General features: G+C 34.3%; 1 protein-coding gene across 1 annotated transcript; it reads left to right on the plus strand.

Moving 5' to 3' along the window:
• The first annotated feature begins 281 nt into the window (after positions 1-281).
• LOC103973917 (EPIDERMAL PATTERNING FACTOR-like protein 6) lies at positions 282-1,795 on the plus strand. Its single transcript, XM_009388592.3, has 3 exons — positions 282-707; positions 1,102-1,136; positions 1,291-1,795. The coding sequence occupies exons 1-3, from the start codon at positions 602-604 to the stop codon at positions 1,483-1,485; spliced, it is 336 nt and encodes a 111-aa protein (XP_009386867.2). The 5' UTR covers positions 282-601; the 3' UTR covers positions 1,486-1,795.
• Positions 1,796-11,879: the final 10,084 nt, after the last annotated feature.

The following is an 11,879-nucleotide window of genomic DNA, read 5'->3' on the forward strand; positions in this document are numbered from 1 at the left end:
AATGCCATATGATAAAACTCCATCAGTGGGTGTTTTTTTTTTTTTTTGGGTAAAATGCCCAAAAAATCTTTGCAAACCGGCATGATGGCTAGAAATATTTTGAAGGATATTTTAAAATTATCCACGTGAGTTAATGTTCCAAATAGGAGGCTAATCTTACTTCTAAATTGGCGAGATAGAACTTGTTTGTGCAAACTCTTTTCTACGTTCTCATACTCTTGTTTTCAAGTTATAACATTGCAAACAGTTCGTTTGCAATTCAAGTTCATATTTTTCTCAGGTCACGCGAGTCTCGTCAAACTCAACCCCATCGCAAACGACCATTTCTTCCTCCTTCGGACCGTGCACACGCCGTAATCCATGTGCTGATGCTCGCCTCAGGAACAGTGTTCTTATCTGTCACACTGTGACACACAGAGAGAAAGATTGGATAACATTAAATTACTCTGCTATTGTTGTCTCGGATGCGGTCACTGAGATCTGATGTTTCTACAGTTTTGGAGAGAGAGTGAAGGATGAAGGAGGAGGAGATTCGCGTTGGAGACTTCGGCTTCCTCTTTCCCTCCTTCCATTAGCTCATCCTTCTTTAAGAGGGCTGTTGATGGACTTGAGGAGAGATGGATCTGCGTCGAAGATGGCTCTTCTCCTATGTTGTGCTCTAGTCTGCCTCTTATCCTTTCGTGCTCTCCTCACCAGTCCTCACTCAGGTGAGCAAGCCACCTCCATTTGTGGCTTTCTCCCTTGCTGTTTCTTCAACTGTTTCACTCTTCTATTGGAAGAAATCTTTCCACTCTTTGTTTGATGCAGTCTTCACTTCGGCACCTGAAATTCTCTCTCTCTCTCTCTCTGTGTGTGTGTGTGTGTGTGTGTGTGTGTGTGTGTGTGTGTGTGTGTCTGTGTCAGGGGACTTCACCGTTTTAGCTAATAGATTGTAGCAGATGATAGCATTCTGTGACTTGTACATGTTGCTGTGAGCTAAATCTAGCTAATTTCTTGTGTTCATCTCTCTTTGAAATGGTAGCTTACTTGTTGGCTATATATTCTATGGAAATACATCTACTTGTTACCAACTCATCATCATTGAATTATTTGCTGTGGCAGATGCTGGAAGCCCAAGCAGTGCTTCTCATGCTCAGGTGTTCTTCCTCTTCCCTATCTTCTTTCTCTTATCACATCTTAATTGCCTTTCCATGTAGATGGAGTGGATGCATAACATTCCATTTCAGAGTAGATTCTCTCCGTCCAACAGCTAGTTAGGCGTCCGTGCTAATCTGAGCTAGGTGGCCGCAGGAAGCGTGGGCGGGAGGACGGCGGGAGCTGCGGGGCGGGCCGGGGTCGTACCCCCCGCTGTGCACGGCCAAGTGCGGCGATTGCACGCCTTGCGTCCCGGTCCACGTGGCGGTGCCGCCGGGCAGGCCGGTGATCGCCGAGTACTATCCGGAGGCGTGGCGGTGCAAGTGTCGCAACAAGCTCTACATGCCCTGACCATCGTCTACCCGACTCCTCGCCAGGTGTTTGATGAATTGTCCGATCATCGATCCCCTCACCTCCACATGAACACACGACCGAGGAAGGGATTGCTACTCTTCGTGATCGGACCAACATGGGGCGAGTTCGTTCATGGCTTGCCTGGCATCAGGTCAAAGATGCCGATGCTGTCAACGTTGGTACGCAATGAATCAAACATGTGAAGGACATCCCAATTAGAGAACCATGTATGTTCATTTGTGTAGACACTGGTGTACAGGGTTCTTATGATATCACAATCTTTAATATCCACAGTAATTTTCTGCCAGGATTTGACCAATTCTTTGATGTGCAGATACCAATTCTTTCGAGGTTTTATATCTTTGATCAGCTGTTGTGCAGTATAACGTGATGTCTTTTCATGTTCATAATGCTTCTTTGTGTCTGATCTGATTCTTAGTCAGTGCAAATACATTAAACTTAAGTTGAACAGGAGGCATATGAAACAAAATCCTGTTCACCTGTGACCACCCACCAATTCTTTCTGAGGAGCTGTTCAATAAAGAAGCATTTTGCAAACGTAATCTAATTTGACTTTGTTTGTTTGGTGGAATGAGAACCATAGAACTGAGAACTATAGATTTCTTTTAACTGCGTAGCACATAGATTTTCCCAATTGCACGAGGAAATCTCAGAAATTTTTTTTTAACATATATAAATAGACATCATATGACACTAATTGAAGTCTTTGTCTTTACGATGATGAGATTTCCTGTATGAGGAAATCTCGTTGCTCAGTTGAAAAAAATTATCTCTTTCATCATGTATAAATAGACACCACATGACATTAATTGAAGTGTGCTTTTTTTGTCTTTACGATTTCATTTTTCATTTTATCATGATATCAGAGCAGTGAGAAGAGCGAGACTTCGCCTCTACTTCCGGCCAGTGACCACTGTCGCTGCAGCCATATTCCCAAGCGAGACATCGCCCACCTCTCTTTCATCATGTATAAATAGACACCATATGACATTAATTGAAGTGTGCTTTTTTTTATTTTTACAATTTAATTCTTCATTTTATCAATCACTGTCAAGAAGAATCCTTAAGCTTAATAGGATGGAGAGAGCCATGTGTCTCTTTTTTAACTTGTCCTATGCCCAGTTTAAGATGGTCAACAAACCGGGAGCCTTTTCGGAAGATGGAAGCATACAGGGCCAAAGGAAGAAAAATAGGTGGCAAAACAATGCAAAAGGCAAAGAAAGAGAAAACATAAAAGGAAAGAAGGAGAAAATAAATGGGCAGATGCTGGTCCAGTAGGCTTCTACATAGCTACTACCAGTTGTTGATACAAACAAGCATCTAAAGGCAACTATAAATCATGAAACTTGGAAATGGAAATTGTAGGTGTGGGCAGTGTTCAAAATCACCACAGAGAGAACAAGAGATCATGTTTTGATGGCAATTTTTCTCCCTTACATGGTTACATGTTTTGTGTTCACTTTAGTTTCTTTACATTTGCATGATAGATAGACAAGATTTGAGTGACAAATAAGAAAAAAAGGGAGGAATCACATTGAGGATGAACTTTTGCAATAAGATTCAATGGTCCTATATACAACTGGGTTTTCTTCTCTTGAATGCTTCTGCTGATCTTAGACTCTTTTGTTAGATTGTTTTCTTTCTGCAAAATTTGCTCCAATTCCACCCTGAAATCAAGAAACAATGCAGATAATCTTAACCTACAACTTTGAAGTTGTTTATGTGATTTGAACCTGAATTACTCGATCAGAAAGAAGCAACCTTCCTTTCAAGACTAGTGATGATATTAAGATGTGGAGAAGTTATTTCTATGATTCAAACTCGAGTTATTCTACCGCAAAGAAATAACCTTATTGTAGAGTAAACATGAAGCAACCTTTTTATTATCATCGTGGAAAAATTCAAGAAAAGTTATTTTTGATGATTTTATAACAAGTTATTTGATCATAAAAGAACAATCTTATTTTATAATCTCAAAGTTAGGCATGTTGGATAGACAATATCAAGCCTTCTTCGAAGAAATGATTACTCACCCCTTGTGGGAATCTATCACATATAAACAAACAATGACCCAAGAAATTAACTCTAGTAGAATTTGAAGATTTAGGCCACACAAGAGAGTAAGGAGAGGTCTTCTTGTCATTCAATATAGTATCATTTCTGACCGTCTAAACGAGTTAAGAAAATATACATAAGTAGGACTTGAATGATTAACGAGGCACTACTGCACAAATCCCTCCTCTCGTGCCACTATGACCCTAACATACCAACTATTTTGCAAGTGAAAAGAGATAGATACCAAGCTTATTCTTCAATATAGAAAAGATAAATTGTGTGAAAGCACATATAAAAGAAAATATGATCAATCTCACCAGAGTATTTATTAGCCATAGAAAAAACAAGGTTTAGACTACAAAATCCCCATATTAGCAATGTAGCAAGTAATAGGGAGATGATGGTGCAGCAATTTCCAGCAAAAGCAAGAAACCCTAGGAACAACATTAGATTTCCAAAGAGTAGACCAATAAATAGGGTAAGAAAAAAGAGGTAGTTTGCTAGGATGTTAAGAACTTATACACATTTCGCTAGTTAGTTGCCTTGAATAATAATCAGGCTTCTAAACTCATTTGTTCTCATAAAGAGTGTGTGGCAGGCAAATTTAGTATCCCACCTATCCCCTTGAGCTTTTTTTTTTTTTTTTGCCACACAAATCTTGATAAATACAATCAATATTATTAAGCACCCTTTAAAGCATCTAGAAAATGAAAAAATTATGAACAAGAGAAACCATAAGAACAAGTTTCAAAAGAGTCACATGACTAGCTTGTGAAAAATGAAAATTTTGTTAATTACTAATCTTTCATTGTATAGAGCTAATATGAGAATCAAAAGTAAAGGTAGGAAGGTGCCAAGGGGCAATGAAGGTTCCAAGACCGGAAAGGAAACAACCCTTCTTTTAGCTTAAAGGAAAAAAAATTAAATTTTTTAATATTAATCCTTTGGTTAGTAAGTCTTTCATAGGTTTCAAAAATCATAATAGTTCGATAGGATTTTGGATTAACTCTAAGCCAAAGAAAGATATCATTAGCATATATCATGTGAGAAAGTTTGATATTATATTTAAAATTAAAGGAAATAAGTGATTCTGGTTGCAAACCTCATTTAGTATTGAAGAGAGAAATTGAGCCATTACAATAAAAATACAAGATATCTGGAAGGCTCAAAAGGAAGTAGAAGACTCGCCATTGATAGTACAAACAAAATTAGGGGAAGATATGTAAGAATAAAAGGAGATAACCAATTTGGAAAGTTCATAACCTTAGGAGTTATAATGATATCATTTCAAGAGAGACAATAATTGATTCTAATAATAACAATAAAAATTATCTTTAGCATTGAAAAGAGAATATGTCAATTCTTGGGTTATAAGAATATCCAATATATCTTGCTTCCTTAAATGGAGGTTGCTCTCACTATGCTTCGAGTGATTCTGTATGCTATGTATACTTATGCAATGTGTATCATAAAGAGCATTCTCTCTCTTCTCTTGCAAGATTCAAGTGTATGGTAAAGAGCGCACTCTCTCTTCTCTTGCAAGATTTTAGTGTCTCAATCAATAGAGAATTCCACTCTCCCTTTGAAAGAAGAGGCTGCTCTTATCTTAAAATATTACAGTCCTTTAGGAACACAGACTACTCTTTAGAAATCAGATTAGAAAGGAAAGCTTTCATGTGATTAGCCAACAACTTCGTAAGATTTCAATTGTCAACATTACATAAGGAGATTGAACAAAAATCAGAAATTACAAAAGGATGAGGCCATTTAAGAGTAAAGATAATATGAGTCTAAGTTTACACTTTATGAAGAACACATGAATCATGGAATCAGTTAAAGGACATTCACAATAAATTATATATTATTTCTCAATAATAAAATTCAATGATATACCCATCGACTTTTATCATATCCTAAGTATATAAGAAAATTCTAAAATTTTCTTAGTACTAACAAAATTAGGAGTAGGTCAATTCTAAAGGTTCTTATAAAAAATAATAGATTGATCTTCGATAAAAGAAGAATTAATACAGATATCTCAATCAATCTTTAGGGAGTAGATATGATTGAACTAAGTGAGTTAAAATAAAAGCGAGTATTATGATCTCCATGGGAGATCCACTTGGTTTTAGCAAGGGCTCATCATTTTAAATTGGTATGCTTAAAAATAGTATACAGGAGGTGATTGTAAAGACACAAGTTAAAAATTCTCTACATCATTTAGGCCAAAAGAGGTCTCTTTCGATTCAAGGGTCGAGATAGAATCCTGGACAATGGTAGCTTATCGGTCTAGATAATTGAAATACTATCACTCTTATAAGATAGGATAGAACAAAGATTTTTTAAATTAGAAATAAATGAGGAGGTGGCAATTTTCAATCCAGAAATTTTGAAAGAGAAAGAATCTCACAATTTTCAATTCACAATTAGAGAAAGGGTTGATTATTAATAATAGTGGACAATGATCAGAACAAGAGCTATGGAGTTGACAAACAGAAGATTACCCAAAAAGATTCATTTAACAATTGTTCGAAAAAACACATTCTACCTAAGAAAAATCTATGCAATAAGCTTGGGTCCTAAAAAGCTGAGGTGAGAAAGACCAAAGACATGAATAAAATTACGAAAGCACCAGATAGAAGCCAAAATAGAAAAAGGTCAACCACCATGCTTGTCATAATTCCAAAATAAAATTAAAATTCCTTATAAGACACCAAGGAATATTTGTCAGATTGATCAAAACTCAAGAATCCCATAAATAATTTCAGCATGCTAATAAAACACCACATACACAATAGAAAGTAATGAAAGTTGGAAATTCTTCAATTAAATAATAACATGAATACATTGTGACCGGTTAGATAACAACTTGGACATGGGTTGAGGCAAAGTTTCATGCTAGTAAGATGCTCCCTTAGGCCTCTAAAGTTCACCGAGCAAAATCATATCATCGACGACAACTGAAGGAACAACTCAAGGCATCAAACTAGGTAGAATCAATAAGGGTTTTCTATAGAAGCACCAAATCATGAGTGATCCTAAGAAGGATATTAACTAAATAATCACGTATTGGATGATGCTTAGCACCCGTACAATTCCAACTTAAGATCTTTATAAATAAATTAAGAAGAAGAGGAAGAGGAGGCTCTCTTGATCTAAGGGGAAGACTTTTTAGCTAAAGAGCCATCAACTAAGGATGAATGAAATTTCTTATTCTGTGAGGCTTTACCTCTCAATGCAAAAGAGAAGACATTCATATTAACATTCATATCTCCTTTGGCCCAACAAGAGATCTTAACCGAGGAATCGTGGAAGAGTATGGTAACATTGAAGACCTCTGCATCTTGTCTCCTCCTCAATCTACCCAAACTAGGAAGGCCTTGTCTTCTCTACGAGAGAGATAAAAAAATGAAGAAAGTATTGAGAAATCTTGGGAGTGACATTACATGCGCAGCGGACGAACAGAAAAATAAAATCCTCAATTCCAAAGATTTATTTGTTATCGTGCGAAGATTAGTGCATAAAAATCCATGAAATAGAAAACAACATGTGAGATATATTGTGTTACCTAGGAAGCTCGTATATCCCTGAATCCCTACATATCTCTAAGAGAGAGTGAAGGATGAAGGAGGTCAAGCATTTAAGGTAGCATTAGAAGCGATGATAGTTGTGTCAATAGACATTGAGCTTGGCACATGAGCATCAAGTGGGACCACCCCCACCTCCCATGGTTCTCAATAACTACCCAAGGGGGCCGTTATCTAATGACAAAAAATTTCTCTATTGCCTTGACAAGAGCTTGCATAGAGGAAGGAAAAAAGAGATTTCCACTCTCAAAGATAGAGCCATCCACCCTCGTGGAAGGTTGCTTCAATGACCAGAAATTGAAAGTACTAGAAATACAAACCTCTGTCTTGCTGTTCATAAAATGATGACTTGATAAAGAAACAAACTTACAGGAATTAGCTTTTTGACCCACACATCCGCATTTGAAGTAAACAATGAGTAAATTTTCATAGACAACCGCTCGAAAAATAACATCCAGGGGTTTCCCCAACCATAACTTTTGTATAAGAGGAATAGAAAGATCATTTTTTATACAGACATGAATAAAATAAGTATTTTCAAAAGATAGATTGCTCATCAATACAATGGGAATGACCCAAAAGTGAGGCAATATGTTGAATGAAGTTTCTAGTCTAATATTTAAATGGAAGATCGATAAAATAAACCCATATCGGAGCTGAACTGATCATTTTTTTTAAAAAAATAAAGGTTTGGACACCAAGGAATCAATTGAAAAGCTTTGGATGGTCCAAGAACCTTCTGTGAGTATATAAATAACATCAAACTCTAATAAGAAATATAAAAGGAAAATAAACTATGAGCCATGTCCGAAAACAAATGAGGGAAGAGCATTTTTACAGCGTAGATTTAATATGTCATATTAAATCAAGAGGGGGAGGGCATCGAAGAAAACAACCGACCAAACTTAAAAGACCAAGCCTTATAAGAAACCTTAAGCTCTTGCTCATTAAATTCTATAAACTTGATAGACGATTCTCGAATCCGAGAGAAAACTAAAGACGACAATAAAGATCAAAAGCAAAACCCAAAGCGAGATCTAGAAAGAAGCTAGACACTGTAAGGATAAAAAATCTAATATGTCATATTAAATGCGGAAACAATCTTTTATGCCAGAATTAAAATAAAATAAAATTAGATTTAATTTTACGTCTGGGTTTTATACCTTTTGATGCCATAAGAAAAAGAGATCTCTATGTGATTTGCAAAGGCACCGTCTTTAGATTCAAGATCACTGGTAATCTGCAAAGAGAACTAGATTATTTTCCTCTTTTCCTATCCTTTCACAAAACCACTTAGATTGATAGTTCAGGAGAGGTCCTATCTATGATTTTACGTCTGGGTTTTATACCTTTTGATGCCATAAGAAAAAGAGATCTCTATGTGATTTGCAAAGGCACTGTCTTTAGATTCAAGATCTCTGGTAATCTGCAAAGAGAACTAGATCATTTTCCTCTCTTCCTATCCTTTCACAAAACCACTTAGATTGATAGTTCAGGAGAGGTCCTATCTATTTATAGGTGAGAGTAGAGGGTATAGGATAAGTTATTATAAGAGTTCCTCTTATCAACGACATCCCCTAAGGAATCCTACTTTAAATAGATTACTTTTCTATTAACCAATATCTGTCATCAAAATCTAATTAGTTCAATTATATATCTTATTTAATTATAAAGAGTCACAAAATCTAACATTCTCCACTAGGCCCATTAATTTATAAGATATAAAATATATTCAAAATCAAAATAAATAAAATAAAATTTATTTAAAAATAATTTTACCTAATTGAATTCTAAAGAATGTCAAAAAGCATTTTATTCATGACCATAAATTTTAAAACAAGCTAATAAGTCTAATAAACATAATAATATTATATTAAGTCCAACTATCAATGCGAGTCATAACGGTTGTATATCATCAATGTCATACTCTTTTCTATGTATCATAACATTATTAGTCTTTCTTAATATAGTCCATAATGACCCCTGTAATTTATCTTATTAAGATAGTCTTATTATTACATTAAACTATAATATACATAAACATAAATATAAATAGGATAGTAGAAATAAATAACTTTAATTAAGTAAAAAAATATCAATAATAGAATCCACCTAAATATGTATCACCATATCTTTTATTACTTGCTCACAAGCCCCATTGTAAGAACATTTTCTTTAAATATTTTACACAGTAAAGCTTTAGTAAATGGATCATCAATCATTATACTAGTGCTTAGGTTCTCAATTGATACTTATTTCTAGACTCTTTCTCTAATCACCAAGTACTTTATCTCGATGCGCTTAGAACCACTAGAGTACTTAACATTCTTAGAGAAGAAAACTATTGTAGGATTATCACAAAATATCTTCAGCGGTCTGATAATTGAGTCGATCACACCAAGTCCTGAGATAAAATTTCACAGCCATAAAACTTGATTTATGGCCTCAAAGCATGCCACAAATTCAGCTTTCATTATTGATGATTTAATAAGCGATTGCTTTACACTTTTTCAAGAAATTACCCCACCAGATAACATGAATACAAGTCCTGAAGTAGACTTCCTATTGTCGAGGTAATTTACAAAATCAGCATATGAATATCCCATCACTTCAAGCTGATTAGATCTCTTATATGTGAGCATATAACCTTTCGTCTTTTGCAAATATCTCATTACTTTCTTTGCAGCTTTCCAATGTTCCATTCTTAGATTGTTTGGTATCTTTCCAGTATTGCAACTTTAAAACTGATATATGGTCTTATACAGGTTTGAGCATATAATAGACTTTCAACTATGTATCCATAAAGAATATTCTTCATTTGATTTTTTTCTAAGTCATTTTTCGGGTATTGATTTTGGCTGAATTTTTCACCTCTAGTAATAGGTATATCATTGACTGAGCAAAACTATATATTAAATCTTTCCAAGATATGATTAATATATCATTTTTGAGACAATCCTAACAATCCTTGAGATCTATCCTTGAATAACTCAATATCAATAACATAAGCTACTTCATTCATATCATCCATCTTAAAGTTCTTGTTGAGAAATATCTTAGTTTCGTGTAATAAACCAATAACACTACTAGTAAGTAAAATATCATCCATATATAAGACCAATATAATAAACTTACTCCCACTTACCTTCAAATATATGCACTAATCAACAGTATTTTTCTTAAATCCAAAGGAAGTAATGGTATTATGAAACTTTATATATAATTATCTAGAAGCTTGTTTAAGGCCATAAATAGATTTCTTAAGTTTATAAGCTCAACTTTCTTTTCCTTTTTCTATGATTCCTTCAGGTTGTTTTATATATATTTCCTCATCCAGATCCCTATTAAGAAATGCTATTTTCATATCCATATGATGTAACTCAAGATTATAATTAGCTACTAATGCCATGATGATTCTCAACGAGTCCTTTCTAGAAACTAGAGAAAAAGTCTCACTATAGTCGATGCCTTCTTTTTGAGAAAAATTTTTGGCCACAAGTCTAGCTTTATATCATTCGATATTGCTTATTGAATTATGTTTTATCTTAAAGACCTATTTATAACTGACTCTTTTATAATTATTAGGCAATTCAATGAGTTCCCAAACACCATTCTAGACCATTGATTTTACTCTTCTTTTATTTTATCATACCATTTTTCAAAATCGTTACTTTCTATGATTTTTGAAAACGATAAAAGGTCTATTTTTATTCTTATATCATAATCTGATTCTTATAGATATATCACATAATCATCAGAAATAACATGTTTCCTTTTTCTTTGAGATCTTCTCAAAGTTGCCAATTATGATTGTTCTACGAGATCATCAGCGTCGATATCAACATCATGTAAGAGTTTATCGATGTTATTTTACTATTCACCCTCGTCAATACTCTTATTAATTTGAAGAACAATAATTTCTTGAATAGGAGATAATATAGGAGAATTAACCTAAATCTCCTCAATATCAAAATTGATCCTTCGAGATTTTTCACTCATATTGATTTCGCCATTTTCTAAGAATCTTGCATTATCGGATTCTACTATCCTCGTACTATGATTAGGACAATAAAATCTATATCCCTTGGATTTTTTTAGATAACCAATAAAATATTCGAAAATAGTTCTTGGATCTAATTTCTTTTTATGTGGATTGAATACTCTTATCTTTGCAGGACACTCTCAAATATGTAAATATCTCAGACTGTGCTTTCTACTAGTCTATAACTTAAATAGAGTTGATGGAATTGACTTACTAAGAACCTTGTTCAAGATATACATAGCTGTCCTAAGAGCTTCACCTCATATTGACTCAAGTATAGAGGAATAACTCATAATGCTCCTAACCATATCTATAAGAGTACGATTTCACCTTTCAGCAACACTATTCTACTGTGGTATACCTGATAATGCATATTGAGCACAAATACCTCGTTATTCTAAGAATCTAGTAAAATGAGTAATATTCTGATTGGATTCATCATATCTATCATAAAATTCATCACCCCTGTCAGATTTGATAATTTTAACTTTTTTATCTAATTGTCTCTCTCGACCTCATTTATGTACATTTCAAGAATGTCAACGGCCTAATACTTTTCATATATTAGATAAATATAGTCATATCTGGACAAGTCATTTATAAATATGATGAAATATCATTCTCCACTAAAATAAGAAATATGGAGTGATCTGTAGATATCAATATGAATAATCACAAGGAGTTCT

Source organism: Musa acuminata, chromosome BXJ1-1 (genome assembly GCF_036884655.1).
Source record: "Musa acuminata AAA Group cultivar baxijiao chromosome BXJ1-1, Cavendish_Baxijiao_AAA, whole genome shotgun sequence".
Taxonomy (NCBI): domain Eukaryota; kingdom Viridiplantae; phylum Streptophyta; class Magnoliopsida; order Zingiberales; family Musaceae; genus Musa; species Musa acuminata.